The 26,874-nt window shown below is 39.1% G+C and overlaps 1 protein-coding gene across 2 annotated transcripts in view; it reads left to right on the forward strand.

Moving 5' to 3' along the window:
• Window positions 1-26,874, forward strand: part of vldlr (very low density lipoprotein receptor) — a 70,524-nt gene that overhangs the window by 8,031 nt on the left and 35,619 nt on the right. For both annotated transcript variants that reach the window (XM_071465958.1, XM_071465959.1), the window contains exons 2-5: window positions 3,403-3,522; window positions 7,229-7,351; window positions 21,773-21,895; window positions 25,346-25,554. In XM_071465958.1, the coding sequence (XP_071322059.1) occupies window positions 3,403-3,522; window positions 7,229-7,351; window positions 21,773-21,895; window positions 25,346-25,554 (575 nt within the window). The remainder of the gene's footprint in view (window positions 1-3,402; window positions 3,523-7,228; window positions 7,352-21,772; window positions 21,896-25,345; window positions 25,555-26,874) is intronic.

The raw sequence follows: 26,874 nt of genomic DNA on the forward strand, positions 1-26,874 counted from the left end.
GCCCAGGTAGATGTTTTCGAGTCCCTAAGTCCAGACTGTGTATGAAGGGAATATACAATGTTTGTTAGAGGCAATCAGAGTGTGTGGATTTTCTGTGTGTGACTGACAAATGTGCACTTGGAATGTAGTTATTTCATGGGTTTCATAGGATGAATTGTGGCATATAATTGAAACGTGGACTGCTTGTGTAAACAGTGGGGCTGGCTACCAATGTTTCTGGCACTATGGCAAACAGTTTTTTATTCTCAGAATTACAAGCTACCAACATTTTTAAATTGGTCCATTGTGTCTGAATAGTCTAGATCCTTGTGCAATCATAACAGTGTGCTGGACAAGGCTCAGCTTACATCAACAGTGGGATACATGGATCAAAAGCTTGCAAAACTGTACTTCAATTAATGTTTTGTTTTGGCAATGATTTTTAAACATCTCAGTTAATTCCCAGAGGAGCTCTGAGCTCAACCCACACCATACATGGCAGTGAGTCCCTTGAAGCACTTAATTTAATGAGTTTTTTTCATTTTTTGTTTTGATTAAAACAGGAAGGAAGTTTTATGCTATTCCTTGACTCATTTGAGTGTTTCCTCTTTTCCCAGGAAATGTCTGTCATGGTCAGATGTGTTTTGTTTTTTTGTTTTTCTCAGCTCCTCTTAAACTGGTTTACAAAACATTGCATGATATTTGGAGGAAAAGGAAGAAGAAATTTTCCATACCTTCTTGGACTCTATATTTAAACTCATTTGACCTGATTTGTAATTTCCCTGGTAACCCTCTTTGCTCCAGCGTTAGTCTTTGGTAAGGGAGTGGTGGTTCTAAATTTTCTGTAGGAGTGACTGTGAGTGGTTGTCTGGTTACACACCACACGTCACAAGTTTTAGAACAACCAAATTTGTCCAGTTTTTATTGAAATTTAAACAGTTTAGATCCAGTAAATAACCTTAAATAGTGCGAAGGTTTAAATAAAAAAACAAAAAATCTATATTTGACAACGTGGTCAGCCATCATTAACTTCAGCACTGTTGGCTATCGAAGCAAGCCAACAGTCGGCCTGATCTTAGAGGGTAACATGATGAGCAGCATGAAAGGTTTTGCAGGGCTTCAGATGTACTTGAGCTGTGTTTTCTGTGTTCTTTGTTGGCTGTTGCACGTCAGTGATTATTTGTTGGATGAATTGATGCGCAGTGCCCCATTTGTTCTGATTAAAATGCAGGTAGGTATGCTGTTATCCATTATGCCTCGATTGTGGTGATTGGAATGGTAATGTGGATAAAAGGTCAGCGTACTCTTTTGTATCATCACTGTGGTTCTCAGTACAGCTGGTGTAGTCCTGGTTGAATGGAAGTCTGCAGGCTGTTGGCACTGTTAGTTGTGTATTTACCACCTCCTGTGCTGTGAAGATGCAAACATTTTTCAAGGACCTTTCCTGTGAGTCTTTGCTGTCTGTATTTCTGTTCAGCATCTCTGTAACTTTTGAGGTGTTTTTTATCACCTTGAAATTTAATTCTATAGGAAATATTTGGAATGGTAGAGTTTAGAAAAATGATTACTCTTACTAATACGATTTTGTTGAAACCTTTCTCTAAAAGATCATTATGATGCTGTACTTTGTCCCAGTCTGAGAGCATCTTTATAATGAGAGGAAATGCTGTCAAACATTAAAGACTGGTTGTGCCGACAGAAGGTTATCTTGGTGATCGATCATCAAATAGTCTGTAAAATTTCAAGGTCTTCAATAACGAAGAATGTCCATCACTCATGGTGACAGCTTTTAAAGCACCTTGCCTGAGCAGTTTCTTGGCTGAAACATCCCGTGGTGATTTGTTTTTGATCAACACAAATCACTTTTTTTTTAACTGAATATCAGATATGATCCAGTCACATTGCCAATATGTTGTAGGTTCCTAACCAGCCACAGCTTCATGTCTGTTTATAATTTGAGCACAGTTTCATTCATGCAGGTCTGAAGTCATATGTTGCTGCCACAATAGCAGAAGCTCCTCAGGTTCAGATCAAATCATTGGGGGGTGTTTCTCTCCTGAAGGAGCTGCTGACCCACTTAAAATAGTTTCCCTCATAATGGCATTCAGTAACTAAATGCACTTTCAAGAGGCTTTTTCTTTCATGACAAGAATACAATTTTGTAAGTACTTGCAATCTGTTTGTCTCCAAATTGTTTTTTTTTTTTGTTTTTTTTTCGATTTGATGTTTCCCATTTTGGCGAACACCTTAAAACTTTTTGTGACCTTTTAATGAAAAATGGTCGACCTCTCAGTGGCTCAGCAATTCAGCTGGAACTGCAACATCTCCTGGGCTTCTATCATTTGTCTGTGCTCCATTTACTCACCTGGACACACAGTCCAGACTAAAGCGATCATCAAGGTCATACAGTGTTATTTTAAGACCTGGAGTTGTCACCACCTCTAGCACAACTGCACATTGCACTGCAAGCACTACTTTCTAGGACAGAGTCTGGGAATCCATTTTTTTCTTGAAGGGGAAATAAATCTTGGGATAGGTGTTTTTTTTAATTTTTTTATTTATTTATTTTTGTACTTTCACTTCTTCCAACAATAAAACCCATTTTCATTCATTTTTTTTCTGGATTCTCAATGGTAATTTTCTACATCTTTTATGTAAGAAAGCTTTAATGATTCAGTATTAGATTGCTATTGATTAATTGGCAATTCATCTGCCAAATATTTCTCACATTAATAAGTTAATCAGTTCAGAGCCCAAAGCTTTTCACTGTACTCCTTTTTAGAAAGCTAAAGTGGGAAATCCTTTATTAAAGGTTGAAACCAGCAGATTTGGGGCATTTCTGCTTGTTACTGAACTTAAAGGTTCAGCAGATGTCATATCTGTTGAGTTTTTGTACATCTGATGTCCTTCAGATGACAATGGAACAGATGTTACCCAGCAGACATGTTCAGGACACTGAAGTTTAGTTCTCCACTAAAATATTCATGTCACTTCATCTTCAGTTACAATGCAAACGCAGATGTGGGTCCAGACATCAGCTGTGTGTGTGTGTTTGTGTTTCTAAGTGCTCAAAGGCAGTATCAGTGATGGTTTTTCTCTCCTGTTCATTGTGATTATAGTGCTGTAAAGTAAATGAGAACTATGTTGGTGGAGAAATGAGAAGACATCAAACTTTCTGTGGAAATCCAGCATGTGGAGCTGGCATGTCTCCACAGTGGCTCAGTGGTAGCTGCTCTCAGTGCCAACTAGTTCTGTTTAAAACAATTTGTTTTGAAATTACAGCTCTGCAGGGAACCCTGCTAAGACAAAACAAAAAAACTAATTACATCTAAACAAATGGTAACTGATGATTATGAAACCATTTGCCACTATAATCGCTTCATTTTCCCCTCATAGCGCCTCTGTGTCATTCTTCCTCTGTAGGTACGAAGACAGAATGTGAGGCCAGCCAGTTCCAGTGTGGAAACGGTCGCTGCATCCCGTCCGTCTGGCAGTGTGACGGAGACGAGGACTGCACCGACGGCAGCGACGAGAACTCCTGTGGTGAGAAAATAAACACGCACTGATCACACACACGCACAGAGCACAGAGCTGCATCACTGTTGTGCTGCCAGCAACATTAAGGATAGTATGGAGGCCTGTCTGTGTTCAGTAAAGCAACATAGTCAGTGAATAATTAGAGGTAGATTGTCTACAAATGTAGCTTACAGAAACACAGTAATTACATTCTGAGCTTAAGGCTGAGTCTCTACACTCAGGTCACTGCCTTTCATGCCACTAAAATTAGGAACTTTGTTTTTCACACATGACTTCTGTTGTATTTCTGTCACTCTGTGAATAAGGTTAGTTATAATTTATCTTTTTCTTAATGTCAACAAATCTCATGACACCATAAATCTCCCGAACAAATATTATCTGAGTATCTTATTCCTCTGTGCCATTGGTCCACTGACATATCACTGAACCACATCATCATCAAAAATGCCTTTATTCACTTGTTAATCTCCTAAAAGTCCTGGCAGTCCATGTTAGCTAGTTAGAGACTGTCTGTGCTGTAAGTATCAGTTTCCATTTGTGCAGTATGTGGGTTGTAAATGTACCATACTTACACTTTAATGTAGCCTTTGATGGAGAGTGGGCAGAGGGATGATGATGATCCATCTTGGTTACAAATAAGCTGTTCTTACTGTTTTACTGCCAAAGTGAACAATATGTAAATCAAGCTGGAAGAAGAGTCTGAGTAGTATCTTGAAAGGTCACACACAGGGTGCCAGAGTAACTTTTTACAATGGTGGGACTGGTGCCAGTAGAGGTTATTTTTAATTAATTAATTAATTTTTTCCTTCCAGTTACTGGCTCTGGCACTAAATTTGGAATTGGGAATTTAAGTCTTTAAGCTCCCTTTCCTCGCCACCAGCTGTGCTAGAGTGAATGAAAATGTGTTAAGACTGAATAAGCTGCAGCAAAGAATTTAAGCAATTTAAGTGGTTTTCATGATATAATCTGCTTCACAACTTCATCTAACTTCAGCGTGATCAGTGTAGACACACAGGACTCCCAGTTTTACTCAGCGCTTTGATTTTCTTCAGAAACATTTAGCTGAATACTGCTGTAGTTGGCTATGACTCTTTTGACTTGTGGTAGGACTGTAAAAGATTTTGCAGCTAATATTGATTTTCTTTCATTTTGTCTTAATTGAAAAAAGATAAGTTTTAAGCCAATTGCAAGTCACAACTGCAAGACGATTTGTTTTTTCAATGGCTTAATTTGTCTGAACAACAGTCCGCAACTCAGATATTCAGTTTATGATGACGTGTCTTTGGGTGGATGTCTGCACATACAATTTCTTGTGAAGCACATTCAGTTTACTTACTAATACAAATATTTATTGAAGCATCTAATCTCCAGCTTTGCTGTGTTTTAGCAGCACTGAATATGGTGCTGAGGACTTTAACTATGGCTTCCAGTATGTTACAGTACATCACTGAGAAATCATACATCAGTGTGCTGCAGACACTTTCATTATCATACTTTACAGTCATTGTTATCCAGACCAGCATATACAGTCAAACATATTATTAATTCTTTTCATTTGATTTCCCACAGACTGTAGAATAGATGGTTATGTTCTCACTTCACACTCACTCACATAGATGTTACATGACAGATGTCACATGTTAACTTGGCCTCATCATAAACCTTCCCAGTATCCGTTGGGACACATTGACCTGGTGATGGGAAGATAGCAGTTAGAGCAGAGCCAAATATGGATACAACAGAAGTGTGTGTGTGTGTGTGTGTGTGTGTGTGTGTGTGTGTGTGAGAGAGAGTGTGTGTGATAAATTTCACATCTTTCTCCATTTTCTTTTGTCGCTCATTTATCTGGGTCATATGGTTCTGGGAGGGAGGGAGAAGGGAGAACATGTGAAAGAACCCAGTTAGGAAGAGGAAGAAAGCAAGAGAGGGAGCTGGAGAAAAGGGATGAGCGATTAGATAATGGCAGTCAGTGATTGGCTGAGTCCATCACTGGTTGTTTTTTTTTTTTTTTTTTTTTAACAGGAGGAAGGCTTTTAATGTGAAACATCTGCAGGATGTGTTGTTTCACTGATTCATTCTTTTCTTTACACCAAAAAGGGTAAAATAGAAGCAACTGAAAATTAACAAATGAAAGGTGTAAAAATGTACATTATCCTAAATTTATCAAAAAGACAAGTAAACATGGAGGATTTTGAGTTTGTTTCAGCCAATCAAAACAGGATGATGGACTAAAACAGAGTGGCCTCTCAATCTGTTTCACCCCTTCACCCTCTCACAGACACATTGTCTCTGTCTGTCAGTCACAGGGAGGTCAGAGCAGTTTAACTTTCAGCCTCAACAGAACAAAACGTGTGAAAGATGAGAATCCATAATTAATTTATAAAAAGGAAGGCTGAAGGTTGATAATGACGCCCGCTGCAGCTTGCTGCTGTCATGGCTCAAACTGGAGCTCCTTGTTTCTCAAGTACATATTTGTATTCTGGTCAGGGGACTGAGGAAAGGCCTCAAGGGTACACTTGAGCCCTGAGTGGACATGGAGGTAGATGGGTGTAAATGTGTTACAGATTGTTTTGAAATCCATGAAACTCTTCTTGACAGCCCATCAGGAATACTTTGTCAAGTTTGTATGTAGTAGTAGGTAGTAGTAGGTTTGCTTCATCTCTCCATATTTTGTTCTCTTGATTTGAACAAGACCAACAAACCCTGACAATGAGACTGAATGATTGTTTTATATCAAAATAGTATATATTTATTTATCTATATTTATATAGATTGATTCCAAAATTATAACAGATAATTAGCAGTATTTTAAAAGCTGTAGGAACTGAAAGGTTTAGTTGGAGTTTTGCAGCTGTATACTGGCACAGATGCACTCAAGTAATTTTTTTTTTTTTCTTGTAAATTTACAACTTTTTCTTTAGTTTAATCAATTTTATTCCATGTTTTGTCTTGGAATGTTATCCGCTCCCCCAGCTCTAGTTTATTATTATTTTGTTTTGCATTGTTGCACAGGCACTTTTACTCAACTATAGTCAATTACCAGTAAATCTGTAAATTGCCTGAACAAACCGTAGCTGTGGCTCAGGAGGTAGTCCACTATTCCGAAGGTCGATGGTTTGATTCCTGGCTCCTCCAGACCGCATGTCCAAGTGTCCTTGGTCAAATGACAAACCCCACAGAGAAAGTGCTGCATGTTTAGAAAGAGTGTTGTACGAATGTGTACGTGAACGTGGTTTGTAGTTTTAAGAGATGCTACTAGAAAAGCTGTACTGTATGAGCACAGTCCATTTACTATTTACTTCAAGAACGGAGTTTCCTTTCTTCACTTGTGACTTTACTTCATCTTTGAGAGATATATTTGTTCTTGCCGTCTTCCTCCATTGATGAAAAATAAATGCAGCAGTCAAATCTCCAGAGGAAAATTTTAAAAGCTATTTCAATGCAAATGTGGAGTTTGTGCTTTGCTTAATCAGGAGGCAAGAAACTGTAAACTCGTTACCATTTCATCTGTGAAAGGAAGAAGCTTGTGTTGCGCGTACTGCAATTCATACTGATTAGGTGTGTGATGGCTTTGGTCTTTCTCCTCCTCCCTTCCTTCCTATTATTCATGTGTGTTAATGTGAAATGTTTCATTAAAGAACATTAAGCCTGTGTGTGTCTCTCTTTCCTCTTCTCTCTGTAATGAATCCATCTCTTTTTTCTCCCACTCCAGTTAAAAAGACTTGCGCTGAAGTGGACTTTGTGTGTCAGAACGGCCAGTGTGTCCCGAAGAGGTGGCACTGTGATGGAGAGCCAGACTGTGAGGACGGGTCAGACGAGAGCTTAGAAATCTGCCGTGAGTAGATGGTTTCCTCTCTGAACTTCGCACTGACTTCAAGTCAGATTTTGTTCTAGGGAATGTGTCGATGGAAGCAGGGTTCATTTTGTCAGCTATTTTCTATTTAGTCATAGTCATGTGTCAAAGGTCCTCATTTGTTTTTATCACAAGTATATTCAACCTTAAACCTGCGCATTTAAGTCTTATTTCAGTCAAAGAAAACCGGAACCTTTTTTCTCTGGTTTTAATCCATAAAAACAGTTGACATTTTCTTTAGTCATCAGATTATATTGAATGTTTTAGTCAAAACCAATATTTATTTTTTTTTTTTTTTTTGTCATTTTTGTCAAACTTATTTCACATAGGATTTTATCTTTTATCTGATTTAAACCACGGGTTGAATGAGTAACTACCACTAAGTTATTCTGAGTCCTCAGTGTGCCTCTTGCTGTGCTCATCGGAAGCTGCCGGGTGGTTTAGTCAGTAGCTGATGTGGCTTATACAGCACAGGAACGGCTGCATTGCAAGAAACTATATTGATGTTATTGTTTTCATTCAGTCACTAAAAATCACAGAGAAAAAGAGTGACCCAAAGAATGACCGACTGTGTCAAATGCCTTGGAGAGGTCCACAGAGATGGCAGCACAATTGTTGTCTTTCATCCAAGGCACTGACAGTGTCATTCACAACAGAAGTGATGGCAGGAACTTAGGCCTGAACCCAGGCTAATGTCAGCTCAGACCAAAGTAAGGAAAAAAACTTAAGGTACCTCTAATTGTATCTTAACTGCAACATGGTGAAGTTTATGGTGTTCAATGAAGAGGATGAACCCATCCCAAGAAGAGTTTTCTGTGATCGGAAGAACCCGATGTGCACGGAATTGATTTTGTACTATAGATTTGATCCGACCATCTAGAGCTGATCACTCCAATTTCCACAGCTGTGCTTTTCCAGCTCCTTTGCAGTTACAAATTGTTCTGTGAGTTTATGCTGTGGGATTTTTGGGGTTAACAGAGTTCAAGTCTGAACAGATCGGTTTTCTTGCCTTCTTCTCTTTTGACAGTTTTTTTCTGCAGGATAGCGGGTGAGATGATGATGATAACCTGTCTCTTTCATTGCTGTAAATGCCTCAGTGTCTTTCCTTAACTAAGTAAACCTTTTAAGAGATTCTGTGCAACAACCTTAAGTAACTCCCTCAGCTAAGGAGAAATTCTACCTTCTTCATAACTTAAGGTGTTTTCTGCAATTTTATACCTCACATAGCAGTGAATTGGAAACAAAAGGTTCTTGGACAACTGTCAAATATTAGCAACAAGTTGAATCTACAGCCATTAAGTTTTGTCTTTTTTGAATCTTTTTCTGTCTTTTTCTGAATTTAAAGGTTGAAGCTGACATTATTGTTTAATTTTTATATTTTTTTCATAATCGTTAATATGTTCCAAGAACAGACCCAAGCCGACAATGTGTTTAACTTTCATTTCATTTTGACTTTCATTTAACATTTTCTGACTTACTGTAGCTACTGTTTTTAGCGTGCTGCTCATTCCAAACAAATGTATAGATTCCTTCTGACATTCCTTACGGTAAATTCTTAAAACAGCTGGGCACTGTAGTTTTTAAGAACCTTTATGCTAACAGAAGGAAATGTGCATTTGTTGGACTATTTTTAGCAGCAGATTAATACTTATTTGGTGCTCTAGTGAATCTTTACAGTAGCAAGGCAGTGTCTGAATACAGTGCCAATGTCATGGTAATGAAGGAAGATGTCATCCAGTGCACCACATGGCCTTGTACAGACGTGTTTTTAACAGATGAAGAAGAATGCAGCTCTGATACGGAGGAATAACATGTCGGGTTTTGGATATCTCTTATCTTTATCATTTGAAGGAATCAAACATCTTTTAAGTAATTAACCTCAGAAATCTATATTGCGTTTGAATGTTTAAAGGCTTTATCCATTTTGTAGAAGAGACACCCAGTTAATACTCAGGTGACTGTGAGCCACAGAACTTAAGTCTTTTTAGTGTCTTAATATGTTACATGCTGCATGATTTATTATACCTGCTGTATCTGCCACCTGAGAAAACACTGCCACACACAGGTCTGCTACTCCCACTGTTATTTTTAAATTACTTTGAACAAATAGGTTCATTCAGAGGTTTACAGAGCAACAAAGCACATGAATGCAGATTAACAACAAGGCACAATATAATCAACATTAATGTATGAAACGGAGGCCAGACAGTGTGAGCAGCCTTTGTTACAACAGACTGTCACTGCAGTGAAGTGCACAGGTTCAGGCTAAAACAATAAACAGCGAGTACAAACTGACCTAAAAACAGTTTATCTAACCTATTTAGGCTCACATACTTGTGTCACTGATTTGTAGTAAATGATGAGTGAAATGTAGGCTAATTGTTTTGCATGGGCAGCTGCTGCTGTGGGACGATGAGACACAAGGAGCCTTAATACATTCCACTTTTTATTAGTGGCGGGCAGTATATAAATGCATACACCATCAGTAATCTCTTGCTTGTATTGTTTGTCCAGGATTAGCCAGAAAGGCTGGAGGTGAACAATCTTAGGTTCAGTGTCAGCCATGCATCAGTATTTTATGTTGTAAAGTTCTGAGTTTTTAGACTCTATTAATCAGAATCAGAATCAGTTTTATTGCCGAGTATGTTTTCACATACAAGGAATTTTTCCTGGTGATTGATGCAATGAGCGCACCAAAACACCGAGGCAGCCATCCGCGGCGCCATTTAAAAAAGGGGGGGGTGGGAAATGGGGAGAGACAAGTGGAGAGGAGAAAAAAAAAAATAACAGAACCCAAACTATACTCCTAGTGGGGGGGGGGGGGTGGGGGGGGGGGGGTACAGTGTGGGATTCGGGGGAAAAAAAAAAAACCTGTGTGTGTGCATAAGCCTGGAGAGTCGCTTCGTCTAGTTCACAATCAGTGCCTCAGTTCGCAGGGTGTCATCGCAATAACACAGCAAGTTGCCATGGAGACATCCTTGATCGGGTCCCGGACGGAGTCAACAATCGACAGGTGTCCGTGGAGGAAGGGAGGGAGGGCTAGGAGTAGAAGTGTCTCACTGCAGCGATCTCGTGGGGGAGTTGTTCCAGCACCAGCCTTGGCCAAGGCTGGTGCTGCGGGGGCCGGAACGCAGATTAGATTATGATTGTTTGGGTTAGGGCAAGCATTCGTATTTTAATAGACACGGCTTACTCTGTTAGTCCATTCTGGTCATCTTCATCCATTTTCCTTTGCAAAGCTGAAAGCTTCTTCAAGATGTGGCCCATATTGCGATTTATGACCACAGTTCGAGCATTAATAGCTCCTTCCAAGGTGTTTCCCAGGTTGCGGTTCACAATCACAGTCTGAGTGCTTACAGCTTTACTCACTCCATCAATTATGTCGGGCAGCGTGGGGATTTGGACTGCTGTCACCGTCTTCCGAATTTTCCGATACACCAGGGCAATGCCTAATCCAATCAGCAGAAAGCCTGATATCACAGTTCCGAATATATAGAGATCTTCGATGTCCTCAACGGAAAGAATCGCCAGGCACACGACCCTCCACTGCTCCCAGGAGTCCCTCATGTAGCCAGCGGCTTACGTTCCGCCAGGGCAGACAGGTTCCCCCGAACCCGGGCTTCTCGTTGAGATGATCCTGTCAATTGCGTTGAGAGACCAGTTGACCAATTCCATGATTTTAGATTTAGAGAGCAGTGCGGCGAGAGGCTTCCAAGGTTTAGACAAGACAGGACGAGACGTGAGAAGCAAAGCAGGGAAAAAAGGGAGAGGAGAGAGGGGGAAGATTAATGACAGTGAAAGCTGTGGAAAAAGATAGTAGGTGGACCTGATGTAGGATTATTCTGTTAAACCACACATCAGCAATGCTAAAAAACTAATGCACAAAATGCTGAAAAGGCCCATTCTGCATAATGATTACATTTATTTTTAAGTATATTATGCTTTTGAGATTTGATCAGAGGACTTTTACTTGCAGTGCAGTAGTTTTGTATAGCAGTGTTTATACTTAAAGTAGGTTTCTGTACTCGTTGGAACTTTTTCTGTGAAGCCAAAAACAATTTAAGACAAATGGTTAATTACAGACTCTGCTTAACTACAAGTTGTAGAGTTTTACAAAGGGCATTTTCAACCATTAGAACGTTGTAGAGACTGCTGTTTCTAACAGTATCTCACTGCTGAAGAAATTCAGTGAGGCACTTAGAAACAGAGAGGGGAGGGTCCCCTGTGAGCGCTCTGTCAAATAAATAAGTTGTTTTAAATGGAACTAAAGAGAGCTGCTGAGCTTTAAATGGTATAACTGTGATGTGAGGTCTCACTGAGGTGCTTGTTAGAATCAAAGAGATTAGGGATGATCGAGTGTTTATACTGAAGTCGCTTTTTAATGAGAGTCTCATCCGCGCTGCCTTCACTGTGCCGTCGTAAAGACAAATGGACTTTGGCGTCTCCTCAGCTACAGAGATAAACATCAGAGGAAAGTTGAAGACACTTCATCAAACACTTGTTGGTTTGATGTTTGCTGTGCTTCCTGAAACCATCCTGACTGCTTAAGTCAACTGTCATTGAATACTGAACCTCAGGTCTGTTCCCAGCATCAAGACAGCAAGGTATCATGATGTGCAGAAACAGGCTTGCTGGAGGGTTGAGACATTTAGTGCCTCTTTTTTCATATCTTAGCAGAAGAAAAGACAAACTCTCAACAACTGTTTATGACTAAAATGAGATTTAATAAAGCACTTTCTTCTTTGGTACTTGATTTTTGCTGTGAGACTATGCTGCAGCGTGAATTTTTATCAGCGATTTGAAATAAAACAAAGCAACATAGTATAATGTCTTTATTTAAACTTGAAAAGTCATTGAGGGCCAGCCCTTATTTACACTGATACAAGGAACAGTTTAAAATTACTTCAAAATGTACAAAGTAATAAAAGATGCAAGGTTAGAGAAAACAATCAATTCAGACAAGTATATAAAGACAACTAATAAAAGATACAGCATACATATACAAAAGATAAAGCTGTGTGATTTGTGATCATGAATTGACGAAGGGTTACCAAAGAATGAATTTGTTTAGGTTGCGTTGTAAAGAGTTCAGGCAGATCTTTCAAACTCAGTACAGACTTGCAGGACTTGCAGTCAAAGCAAATAATTACACTGAGTTTGATATGACCCAGAGCACCAGTCTAGCACAGAGGTGATATAAGATGGAAGCTTCCCATTAAAGGCCTTGTAGATAAGATACATATGCCAGCATGTCTATCAGACAGAAGACCACCCAACTTTTTCATATGGATGCAATGAATAGTGCTATGAATGTCACCAGTAATAAACTCAAGTGCAGTATGATAAGAAGCATCCAAGGGTTTAAGAGTGGAGGCAGACATATAACTATAAATTACATCACTATAATCTATAAGAGAGGAATGTGGCTTCAACAATCCTTTTTCCTACAAAGCATAAGGAAGGTGGCTTTATTTCTATACAAAAAAAGTTCTGTCATTTCTTGACAAGATTGTGTACGTAGTTGAATGTGAATTAGACGTCTATCCAAAGATCAAGGCATTTATATTGTGTAATTCTACTGAATCTTTGTACCATAACCTCTAGCTATAGAGAACAACACAACATAGTTTATTGTACATTCAGTACACTTGAATTGGATGGAGAATGTGAAAGGATTTTTTCCACAGATACCGTGGGTTCAATGTGATATTTCAGTTTTTCATTTTGAATAAGAAAAAATATCTAAATATCTGTTTTTACTTTATTATGGTTTTATTATTGTTGAGGGGGGGGGAAATATTTTATTTTAGTATAAGGCTGCAACATTACAAAATGTGAAAAGTGAAGGGCTCTGAACACTGTCTGAGTCAGCAGTGCATTACAATATATCATCTGCACATAGCAGTTAAGAATGAACTACTAATAACGGCAATAATGGCAGGAACATAGGTCTGAACCCAGGCTAATGTCGGCTCAGACCAAACTAAGGGAAAAAACTTGAGGTACCTTTTTAATTGTGTCTTAACTGCAACATGGCTGAGTTAATGGTGATAAATGAAGAGAATGAACACATCATGAAAAGAGTTGTCTGTGATAGGAAGGATTTTGGAAGGATTTTGCACTATAGATTTGATCAGCAGTCAGTTTATGATTTGTCCAACCATCAAAAGCTGATCACTCTACTCTCCACAGCTGTGCTCTTCCAGCTCCTTTGCAGTTACAAATTGTTCTGTGGGTGTATGCTGATGCCAGCAAACAGATGGTCTCCATGGAAACTGTAGAATTTTACTGTTGTAAAATCTCTTTAATTGCTGTAAATTCCTTAATGTCTTTCCTTAACTATGTAAACCTTTTAAGAGATTCTGTGCAACAACCTTAAGTAACTCCCTCAGCTAAGGAGAAATTCTACCTTAAGTGTCATACTTAAGTAGAAAACTTAAGAAGTTTTCTGCAACTGGCCCCAGAATTTTAGCTAAACGGGATAATTTGAATATTGGTCAATACTTGTTTCGATCACTCCTGTCTCCTTTATGTAAGGGGACGATATGAGCAGTTTTCCAAGCTCTGGGAACAGCACTAGTGGTAATGGAAAGGTAAAATGTAAAATGAGTTGTTTTGCTCAGCAATTATAGAGCAGAAAGATGTTTGATCAGAGTAACGTTGATGGTTCAGGGGAAAACTGTGGTGTAGATCTAATTTTTACTCCGATCTGTTTAAAAGGTGTTTGCTCATTCATAACAGAAAAGAGTGTTTTTGTAAAAACAAATCTAAAGCTTATTCAACATCGGGAATTCTGAATGTATGAATGTCAAGCTTGTCAAAAGCTTGTTAATTAAAATTTCATATGTGTGGTTGGTCGTAGGTTCTCTTTTGATGGATTGATAGGTAGATGAGATACTTAATTCATCCCCTGAGGGAAATTCAAATTGTCTAGCAGCTCACTAATTTATGCAGTTTAGAGTTTAGTCCGTGTCATGAGCCACTGCCTTTGGCTGAGTTGTTAAACAGGCTTCAGGGTGTGTGGTCCAGATACATACAATAGGACAAAGATCAGTAATCCCTAAATTGAAAAATCCCCTTGCAATGATTTTGTCACTCCTATTATAAAAAGGTTAGAGGTTAGAGGAAACGTCCTTTTAAATAATCACATGTATTAGTCAGCCAATCAATGTTAAATAACCAGAAGCATTGGTTGACCAATGAATGTTAAAATGTCAAGACTCATTTCTGAGTTAGTATACCAAGAGTGAAACTAAACTAAATGAAACAACAATGGACCCAAAATTCAGGAACATTAACAGCATGTAGAATATAGGCAGAAAAAAACGGATGTGACATAAATGGCCACCCAACCGCTTCTTCCAATTCTGTTATTTCTGAAAAGATTATAATTATTTAAGGCTGCCACAGAATCACTAACCTGATGTGAGAGGGAGCAGAATTACAGGGAATAACGACAGGAAAGAAGCCGGGAGAGGCAGCAGGCACACTTCAGCTATGTAAAGGTAGTTGGAGATAAAGTAAACATTTTTCAAATGGGGAACTGGAGGAGAGACAGTTGTGACCATTCAGGAGAGAGAGATGACTCACTGAAAACCTGTTCCTTCTACCACTGATTACAACGGGAAAGACATTAATTAGGGTGATACTGTAAAAGTCTGTACAAAAATTTTATTTATTCTCTTTCTTATTCAGAGAAAGAGAAAACAGAAAGCGTTACATGCAAAGCAAGATCACAAGACTTCCTAGAGTCAGATATCAAAACAATATCTGAGTCATCACCGCAAAACTCCATTAAACACTGACAGGATAAGTAGAGGGTCTGGCTTGGAGGAAATCAATGAAGCAGTAAAGAAAGTTACACAGATCTATTAAATTATGTAATAATGGTTCTTCATTCAAACCCTTGGGAATATGTTTTATGCTTTTTATTTATTGCCACTCCTAGCCAAGTTTGACTTGACAACTGGATCCACTTTGTAAATTGAAGTAATAAATGATGCATACTATGAATGTTTCTTTTCAAAAAGTATTGGTGTAGAATATTTACTGATGTGAAGGTTTGGGCTTTTTGGGAAGGCAACAGTAAGAATTTAGTCTTGTGAAATCTAGCATGACTTTTCCAGAAAGAAGAGGATATGGAAATGAATATGAACAAATACAGAAACAATACAACCAACTGTTGAGCCAGCCAGAGAATATAAAGTCTAGCCCGAGAGTTATCCACGCTCCATCTCAGTGTTTGTGAAGTGATGTTTGCTGGGGCAGCATAGGTGTGTGTGACGGGGTTAGACTCCAGCTCTGAGTTTCCACAGTGCAGTTCTCTTTGGTTTCTGCTGCAGCGTGTTAACACAGCAGCTTTAGTGCACAAACTTGAGAACAATACAAAAATAAATTATTTTCCTCTGGCAGAAAAGAAAACAACACTACAATCTTAGAGTCGGGGCAAATCCCTGCTGCACTCTTTGATGGGGATCTGTGCTGCTCTCTGCCAAAATGAGAGCGATGCTGTTTGGGGAGTCAGTGAAACACCAGAGTTATTCAGAGCTTTTAGCTGTGTGGTGTTGCCAAGGCCCTCCTGAGTTTCTGCAGAGTAAGAAAGACAAAAGAGACTGGGTTAGGTGCAAAAAAGCCACTGCTGGATGAGCCAAAACAATGGAGTGGAAAATGCAGTTACAGAAGAGTAGTTCAGTTCTAATGCTTCTTTAATATCTGAGACAACAGATGGAGAGTTGTTTCAACTCGAGCCTTGTGGAGGAATTTCCTTGTATGATCAGTAATGTGTCACAGGACTTACTGACCCAAAGTTCTGAGTGGGGAAAGGATGACCATGTTTTTATAGCTCAGTTCTTTATTTGTTAAACTGCTACTCTTAATGCATCTCTACTAATGATATTACGCAACAGAAATTACACAACAGTATATGGCTTCACAAATTGGATAAATTCAAACTGGGACTTTGTCCAATACTACAGAGGTTTAGTTGGTTCACTACACTTTTCAGTATGACTGAGTTGCTCTTTGGCATTAAAAAGGAAACAATCTTGTAATGTGTCTATCGATGAATCTAGGTCATAGGTGAAAATCCATCAGTGCCGCGACATCTCACTTAGAAACACACTGATTTGTCATGTCATGGATTTTTCTTTGTAAGAGCTTTTGCCACAAAATATGTCCAGCAGATCCTGTTGCACATTCAAAAAAATATTCATCCAAATGCTGTCAAAATAAGGGTTATTGACCTAAAAGCCAAAAATTTAGACCAGCAAGATGTTTTCACATCCAATTTACCAAAGCCACAGATGTTCTGTTATCAGCTGTTTCCAAACTAAAGTCATTTTCACTTTATCTCACTGCCATTAAATTCTTTCATTTGTAGTGTTTAGATTTACCAACCAAAACTGCACTTTTCATGTGTTTCAGATTTTCATTTACAGTAATTATTTCATCTGATTCCAACAAATTATGGATTGATGATTGGATAGTTTGTGGCTGATTAGGGTTTAATTACTTTCTTCTTTAGATCCAGACTGTGAGGACGGACAAAAGCGATCAATTAGTTTTTGTTTCCCAAAACCTGTGCCAAGACTACACTAACCTCCACATTCACACAGACCTTCATCTGAGCACATCCAACCCAAACATCAGCGCTTTCAGCTTCACTACAGAGCACAGAAAAGACACATGCTAGTAGTCGTCTGTATCTACAAAAATGAGTCAATATTACTACAATGAAAAGCCACACATCACTTATTTTAAATGATACCAAACTGAAAGGGTTGGCGAAGTATATTGTTCATGTGCAGTGCTGTACTGAAGCAATTATAATTTTGATCATTTTGGTTATCAAGTTCAAAATACATTTTTGGTTTCTAGCATAAACTGCGGGGATTAACTGGTCACAGCCACTATGTAAAATCTGAATATGTCTGAGTCACCACCCCCACTTGGTACAGTAGTATTGAAGAAGAATTGTAGACTACAATATCAGTTTTTCAGTTAATTATATCCTCAGCTCACAACATATTCCTTGGGAAAATTGTAAACACTTTTAATTTACAATTTTTCTTTTTTTATGTAAGAAATTTCTGGTTTTATGTATTTCTGGTTCATTTTTATCCTGGATGCCTTTTTAATCCACATTTGTTAAATTCAATATGAGTGAAGTTGCCTGCTGAGAACTTGAATTAGTGAGAGTCCTGCTGTGCCATTTGATCTGTGCCTTTAGACTTGGCAACTTTGTGACACTGGCCTGTGCTTGTGCAGATTAAATGGTCCATGTGCATGTTTCCACTTGTACTTGGAAAAGTGTGTCGGTCAACTGAAGGTCTTAAAGGATTCCAGTTTGTAGTCCATAGTGTGTGTGTGTGTGTGTGTGTGTGTGTGTGTGTGTGTGTGTGTGTGTGTGTGTGTGTGTGTGTGTGTGTGTTTTTAAGAGGGTGTGTTAAGTTCCAGTCATAGCTGTAGTGGTGTACGTGCAGGTCAACCCAGCTACTGAAACTGTTATATCACTGTACTGTTTGACCAGCTGTTACACATGACTTGGCAGCATGGAATGGAATTTAAAGTGTGTGCCTGTGTGTGTGTGTGCACTCTGTGAAGGATACGTGCTGTGGTTGTGTTGACATCAGTTTTCTTGCGTCAGTGTTGGATTAAGGAAGTGAGCTGCAGTTTCTGATTTGACATTTGTAAAAACACACACGTCTGGCTCCTCCATTCATACTAAGTTAGGACCTGGGTTTGAGCTGATCGTCTGTGTTGTCTTTACAAAGGCTCACACTGTTGCTGTCGGGTGAAAATCTGACCCACTCTCAACTTTAAAGGACTGTAACAGACTTGGTAGCTAACTCAAACCTGATGTATTGGGTCTTAATTCACACCTAATTTGATGATGATGTATAGTTACACTCAGAAATGCTCCTTATTGATTACTGTGCCATCTTTGATTGTTGAACAAGCAGGAGCCTTCAGTCCTGTGAGCGCAACTTGAGTCAGTGTTGAACAGATTCAGTGAAGTGCATACATTACATACATTAGTTGAGGGCCGTTGAAGCACACCACAATAATAATGGAAGTGTGCACACACAAGCTGTTTATCTACTATAATGTGAATACAGCTTGATCCTCCATGTTAAAGTTACCTTGCAGCGTTCTTGTGTAAACTCAGCTCTGTTTACTCTCAAACACCCTTTGTGTTCTTGAGAACTAGCAAACATGTTGCATTTACATGCTTGTTAAATATATTTATAATACAATTTTTTACGTTTTGAAACATTATTGACATTCATGTTTACATCATCAATAACTCTTCATAGCCTTTGTCACTCCTGCCTTTTGCTCCCACATTGGTGTACAGCTACTCTCTGTTAATCAGTGGAATAAGCTTGTTACTGAACCTGACTACTTCAAGTACCAACTAAATTCTGTTTTGTCACATTGATCATTGAAAAGTGACATGTATTGAAACTTTTCTTTGACTGTTTTACTTTTTCATTGATCAGATTTTTTTCAGTGAACTTCTCTACACTTAGACCTTATTTTATATCACTGTATAACATTGTTAACACTGGATTGGTTAGTTTTGGGGCAACGCATAGGTTGTTGAAAGAAAAAGGGTCAAAACATGTTTTATCTTAAGGATGGGAATTGCTTTTAAAGATACCAGTGCCATTGTCAATTCTGCTTATCAGCCCAATTCTTTATTGATTTCCGTAATGATTCCTGGTTAATTTTCTGTGTGGAAAATGCAGCAGGTCAGCACAGGTTTTCAACATTAATGCAGCCGTTTTATCTGAGCCAAATGTTGTTATAACGTAGGATCTTTACTCTCAGCAATGGAAGTGCTGCTCAGTTGGGAATCACTGGCGTTTGTGTGTAAAGTGTCACAAACATGGCATTCCTGAAAAATAAGCCCATGTCAGTACATTTGTGAAATGAAACCATGTCGGCCCATTTCTTCCTCTCTGCCATGACTCCTCGCAAATTTCCAGCAGTGTAGATGCATGAGTTTAACGTTATTGTTTTTCAATGTGCAACTGTCAGAAAAAAAGACATCAATAAAAGGAACTGATCATTTCTAAGCAGGGTGGAACATGAACATGAAATGGCCAAGTACAATATTCAAATCACAGGAGCTTCATTTTTTGATAAAGGTAAAATGTGTCACAACATATCAAATGAAGCGTTGTGGTGCTACAGAGACGCCCCGGCCTATAAATCATATTCTCAAGACGTAAAGGAACATCATTTGGTACATGACCCAGCAAAAATAAATTGTTCAGTGAAAATGAAATGTAAATACACTTTAACAATCCAACTGAAATCATGACCTTTACCTCAATGACAATATCTGCAACAATAATTGTAATACGATTTTTATTTTTGGCACATGGTTCAGTCTTACCTCTGAGATGTACAATTCTGATGGTTTGGATAATTTGGAACCAGTTCTCAACTGGAACCAGTTCTCAATTCCTGTCCTTACTCAAAGTTTGTAGTGTTACAGAGTCTCTGCTATTGTATTGGCATCGAGCAAGAAGGGTGTTAGGGACAAAAGATCATTACATGATCAGTAAAGTTAGGGACACGATACGTCTGATGCACAGAAACCAGATTTTATTGTATAACTTTTAAGATGAGTGTAGCACTGCTGTTGAAAATGGGTTCAGAATCACAGCAGGATATTTCCACCTGGCTTATCAACAGGAGAATTCATGGATCTGTAGGAGCCACTTCTCAATTCACCTTCAGCTACTGCTGCACTGAGCAGCTCTTATCACAGTACAGGCTGGTTTTATGTGCCTCTCTGCTCGTTATTTTCCTCCACAGTGGAAAATAGCAGGCGGCGAACCAGGTCTTTCCGCTCTCATTTTATGGAAGCTAGTACTGTTGGGTGAATATGTATGCTGAGTTAGAAAGTGGTTCCTTATAATGCAAGAAGACCCTGAGTCACATTTATGCACCTGGAGTTGAACCCTCAGGTGACTAATATTAAAAACTAATCCGGGCAGAATATCAGGTGGTTTTACCTTTTTCAAAATTGACAAGGAATGAGACAAAGACTCTGTGTCTGCAATCTGCATGCTATAATACTAAAACTAACCTTTAGAAAGAAAAAAAGTGGTAACAGAAATAAATCAAAACGCAAAGAAAACGTCATCTAATAGTGATTTACACTGAAAATGGGGTCAGATCACAGAAACATTAAAACATTAATTCCCACTAACAGTGCTCTAATACTGAGAAAAATATTTACACTGTAAACGTAAAGGAAACCACAACATTGTTATATAAATAAGATTTTCCAGAGCTCAGCTGCTGAGGTTCCAGTAAACTGGATTATGTAACTGGAGTTTTCTGGCTGTCACAGTATTGAGTTAACACAAGTTAGGACTTTTGTGTTCACCATCATCACCTCAGTAAAACCTCTGTGTTGTGTCAGGTAACTTCAGCTCAACATCACCGTTACTCTGCCACAAGCTCTTTGCCATTTCAGTACAGAAACAGTCAGTGTTCCTGTGTCCCTGTTCTGTCCTTGTTATTTTTGGCTCTGCTATCATGGGGTAAAGGCACTGAAAGGCAACAAGTAGAGCCACTGCAGCTGTGTGATGAAGCCATAAATCATTACACTTGTTCGTGTTGGTTCATTTTTTTTTTTTTTCTTTTTTATTCTTCTGCATAAGTGTCACACACATCAACCCACATTAGTTTGGTACGTTTCTCCAGCACATGACTTTTATAGACTTGTCTCTGATGTTAGTCAACTTTAAGAAGAAAATTAAAAGCTTCATCTTTGCAGTACATCAGAATTGTAATTGGTAATAAAGGTTTTATCTGTAGCCCTGAAGTCCCAAATATGCAGATAAACTGCCTCTTCAAAATTAAATCAACACACACCTTTAAATTGAACTACTTGAATTTCCCTTGGGATTAGTTAAGTATTTTTTATCTTTGTTATCTTTTGAAATAACAAATTGATGTGGATGTCGCAGTAAAGTTTGTAAGGCTTCGTGTATTTGAGTGATTAATTCAAGACTTTTGCTTTTTTTGTTACTGTGAATATCCAGTATGGTGTAGTGTGAGAAGTGAGAATGAATAACCTCATGTTGCTTGGCCAAACAAGGCCCAAAATGTTATGAAATTAGTGGCTTTTTGACATCTTTTTTTTGATGGTTTATGGCTCCAAAACAACTTCAGCTCCACTCCATTTTGCACTTCTCTAATGTGTCATTAAATAAGAAAATGAATCATCTGTCATCTTCCTGCCCAAGGCACATAACACAAAGTCTACTCAAAATGACTTGTATTTGTATGTTTTTATCTAAGAACAAGCAAAAGTGCAGGGAAACCAACATTGTGAGATGGAACAAGAATTCAGTGTGTTTTGTGTTTGTGTCCACACAGACATGAGGACGTGTCGTGTGAATGAGTTTAGCTGCGGAGCGGGCTCCACCCAGTGTATCCCCGTCTTCTGGAAATGTGATGGAGAGAAGGACTGTGACAATGGGGAGGACGAGGTCAACTGTGGTAGGTGGACATATACCCACACACTTACTGTACATGGGAGGGATATTTTTTGTCCACATCTGCCTCAGCTAACAGAATCATGACTTTCACTTTATCAGGGTAAAATTATGGGCTCAAATTGGCGTCAAAAAGATTTTGAGCTTGTAAAGTGATGTTCACAAATAAAGTTTGTATCTATCTGCGTGAGAAATTCAAATTTGTGCACGTGTAGAAAAGATTTGTATTTGTTTTGTTCAGAGACTTTATTCACAAAGACATTTGTGCTTTTGTGAACATCTAAAACTCACACTGTGAAACTGAAGTTAAAAGTGCAAATTATGACTCTATTTTTACACCTGAATCTGAATGGACAATTACAATTGTCCAGAGGGCAGGTGGGTTTATTGCCTTCATCTCTGCCACAGACCCTGAAAGGTGTAGTAGATTTTCAAGATGTATGAAGGGGCGGGTTCTTCTGCGACTCAGGTTTGCATACACCCTCAGAATATTAGTGTTTACCATTATTTTCTTTTTTCATCAAATAAATAAACCCACCTGGATCATGGAAGAGTCACACCAGTTTCTTAAAAATCTACTACACCTTTCAGGGATGAAGGCAACAGAGCCACCCCCTAAAATCCCTATCAGCTGGTAATCAGCCGCTAATACTGTGTACGATGGGAAAATCTGGGGAAGGTTTAATGATATAAAAAATGTAATACCTGGTTGATTTTACTCCAAACCTTGTAATTATTTGTGAACATCACTTTATAAGCTCAAAATGGTTTTGGCTCTTATTTGAGTCAATATAGAATTAACTTTTTTAAATCATCTCAGTTCCTAAATTTAAACTTATAACATTTTAATTTTATAGTCTTGTAGCACAGGAAGTGAATAGAGAGTATTAAATATCATTCAGCAGATGAATGATATTTCATCTGCTGAATGATGAGTTGAACCCCAGGCAGCAGGTCTTTCTCACTCAGGTGTCAATGTGTTGGTTCAGCTTCTCCCAAAAGAAATTCTGAGGTTTGGTCACCATAAAGTCAAACATCAAAATTTGTTACCAAGGCTATGCTGTAAAATGACTCTATGGTAAATGCAGTATCCATGTCAGCACTTAGGGTTGTGTCACTTGCAGTTTATATCCTAACTTTGCCATCGAGGACAACCAATGGAGTTTGTTTGGTTTCTATTATTTACATCCTGCTGTGGCCTTTTCCACTCGTCCACATCATGTTCATGATCACTGAGCACTTGAAGACACTTGATGAGTGCTGATGGGATCATGAGATGCTCTTGGACCTTGAGTTGACAAGGGTCGCCTGAACATATTAGCATCACGGTTCATTGGATACTGGCAGCTACAGAAATTCAGTTGTGGTCACCTTCTTTTGAAATTTGCAGAAGAATTACTTACCTGTAGCACCAGATTCACTGAATGAATTTCACAATAAAACCATTCTGGACTCACACTGCAGCCCCCTTTCAGCTGCAGCTGTGCTTTAATGTCTCTGCCTAATTCACATTGTGCAAGGACACACAACTATTTGCACAAACACACAAGCCTTCTGTGGCTTTTAGAAATGCACTCGAACATTTTCTTTTTCCAGAAGTGCTGTTAAGTGTACAGCTGATGTCCTGTTTAAGCACTGACACAGTTTCATGGATCAATTACGAGTCATCCTCCAGCTGTTTGTCCTACACACTGCGCAACAGAAACACATGAACAGTCTTTTCTGCAGAGCATGAAGCTCTGCCTGGACAAACCAAGATAATTGGATCTGACAGAAAACAGTGAAGCAGCCTGTAGCATGCTGCTAAATGTTAATGAGGGAAATTTACACACACGCACACTGACACACACTCACCCTTTATCCATAACAAATCAGGTAATCAGGTAATAATTGGCATGATTAATGATTGGCATTGGATTTCCACACTAAACATTGGTAGTGATGTTATTCACTTAACACAATCATTTAACAATGAATATGTCAGTTGTTTCATTAAAACAAGCCAATGCTGCATCAGCTCTGTAGATATTATTTGTGCATCATGATATACAGATTTTAACCAACACTGCAGCAGCAGATCTCACCGTCCCCTCTGGCTAAAGATGCTAATCAGTGACAGCAGCTGCTGAGGAGGAGGAAACATTTGTTAATTGTTTTCTTGTTTCTTCACATAAAGTCTGTGCCCTAGCTGTCCTTGAACTTTGTACCATGATGTTTTACTGCGGTGTAGTGTGATGCATATTTTCATGCACCCTACATCCCACACAGCTCTTGGTGTGAGCTGCCACAGGCCCATGTAAATGAAAATCTTAAAATCTGTCCCTTTCCCTTGTACAGTCTCATCCTCCAGTCCTGCATGTTTCACACTCCCTCCTCCCAACAGTCACACTTAAAAGTGTGAAATCTGGTGTGATAATTACTTCTACAGCGTAACACAAAGGTAATGTTCACAAAATATGTGGACACCTGAAAACCACTGGCATTAATCTGCTGCTCTAACAGCCTCCACTCTCTTCAGGCTATTTTCAGTGTTTTGGAACCTGACTGCAGGGATTTACTCCCGTTCAGCCACAAGAGCATTAGCAGACAGAAATCCTTCCACACCAGTCTGGGAACACTTCTTTATGAACCTGGCTATGTGCACAGCGGCATTGTCATGTTGAAACAGGAAAGTGGCTTCCTCTAACTGTTGCCAAAAAGTTGAAGAACACCACTATTTTCTAAAATGTAATTGTATCTGTAAGATTTCACTTTGTTTGAACCATCAGGCCAAACCCAGATTCTTCCTGGAAAATGTTTGACAATGGAGAGTGCAATTATCGTGCCCAAAATAATTCATGTTAACAATGTTATTGCAATATCTATAGATAGTATAATGATAATAACATTGTTATTTTTGTTCATGTAAGTCAAATTAATTTTTAACTTTTTTTTTTGTATTTTGGCAAATGAATTAGACAAAAAGAACAATTACATTTGGATTGTGAAAAGCCAACCAGATGAACTGATAAACAAAAGATCCACAAAGCCTAATAATCACTATATTATCATATGTGTTTTATCAATGCAATATCAAATTTCATTTTTTAAATATGTTATCATCAATGCAGCTATATTGCTACACTCAAGTGTACATACCTCTGGCCACATATCTACACCAGCTTATGTCCACTGATCTTTGCATAAGGTGCATGGCTTCAGGGTGTAGTTGGACCGTGTATGGGCTGTATTTGAGGATACATGGCGACAGGAGTGGGAATTAAAGGCCTGTGTTCTTGTAAATATTCTGTTTCAATATGACATGTCTTCCATTTGGAGAGCAAATCAACTCTTGAAATTAATTGTTGATACAGTCAGATTAACAAAGATGATTTTCCAAAATTTAGTGTGACTTTGCGCTTTTTGCGACTCAGCCCTCACATCTTGCTCACGTTCTCCTCCTAACTGCCCCCAGGTAACATCACCTGTGCTCCAAATGAGTTCACGTGTGCCAGCGGCCGCTGCATCTCCAAGAACTTTGTGTGTAACGGCGAGGACGACTGTGGCGACGGCTCAGATGAGGTGGAGTGTGCGCCGTCCTCCTGCGGTCCCAGTGAATTCCAGTGCGGGAACTCATCATGCATCCCTGCCAGCTGGGTGTGTGACGACGACGTTGACTGCCAGGTGAGAAGCAAACATAATGAAATGACACACACGCACACTCTGACAGGCAGATTGTGGTCACCAGTTGTGGACACAAAACAGTTAAAAGGAAGATGACATTATTGCATCATCAGACAGCAGTGTCAGAAACAGGAATTTGCCAAGACATTTTCAGTTGACCTGGATCTGGTTCTTGTGAATCATAGACAGTTCCTCTTCTTTCAGTCATGCAGTGATTAATAGTAGCAGATTTGGGCAGCAGAGGTCTGAGTGGATGCCTGACAATAATTGCTAATTACCGTTGAGTGAAATGGCAAGAAGATCCGGGAGTGAATGTCACTGAGCAGTAGGAAAGAGCACAAGTTCAGACTTTTGTAGAAATTTTGAAATTTCCTAAACACGGAGAAGAAAAGATTATACAGAAGTAATTACCTATCAGCTAAAATGCAAATGAAGTAAAACAGCTCAAGTAAAATCTGGATATGCTTCGAGGGTTGTGCCAGACCCTCAGGGGCCTTGACTGCAAAGGCTGTCTCCTCTAGTTTTATGAATGGACTCTGCCTGAGGATACACGCCATGTAGAAAGTTTTAGCAAGAGTTTCAGAGTTGTGGTCATGATTAAGGAAGAGCAAATGTGAAGCATTGCTGTAAGGTTCACTTTAAATCAGAGGTTTTGTTAGACTTTCTCGTTCGTCATTTTGACAGACAGGGTTGTTAGTATTGGGTTAGTTAGTTGTTAATATTGAGGCAGAGCTTATGTACTTTCCTGAAGCATTTCGCTTCAGGAAAGTGATCAGAAGTTGGCAAGACTCTGAACAGGGGATTTCCACATCTTGCAAACTCTCACAGCATGGGCTGTTTCTGCACCAAGGACGTGGCTGCACCCCTCTGTGTCGTGGTCAAACACACTCCAAGGCCGTCTCCCTGTAACGCACAGTAAGCAGCTGTTGCTCTGAGGGGACTTTACTTGCCTCCACGGTCTACTCTATGCATCTGTGTGTGTCTGGCTGTTTAAGCGTGACGTGGCAGAATCTGTTGTCTAACTCTTCTCAATGACTGAAAATATTAAGCTCACGCGACCTTTGCTCAAAATTTCCTGACTTTGAACCTCACTTCAGTGGTGCAGTAGTACAGCAGTGGTGTGCTGCAGAAATTCACCCACTGATGGTGCACAGAGAAAGGGAGAGCAGTTTGACCCGTCTCTCTGGTGACCTCTGTTTTACCGGCCAAACTAAATTCAGTTTGGTGCATCATTCACCACATGATTTTTTTGTGTATGTATGACCTTCTGTGTGACAGCAGCTTACCCTGGTCACTGTTCTCCCCTCAAAAACTGTCTCA

The sequence above is a fragment of the Trachinotus anak genome, unplaced genomic scaffold (genome assembly GCF_046630095.1).
Source record: "Trachinotus anak isolate AG129_WGS33_773 ecotype Australia unplaced genomic scaffold, CSIRO_AGI_Tana_v1 ptg000028l, whole genome shotgun sequence".
In the NCBI taxonomy this organism is placed as follows: domain Eukaryota; kingdom Metazoa; phylum Chordata; class Actinopteri; order Carangiformes; family Carangidae; genus Trachinotus; species Trachinotus anak.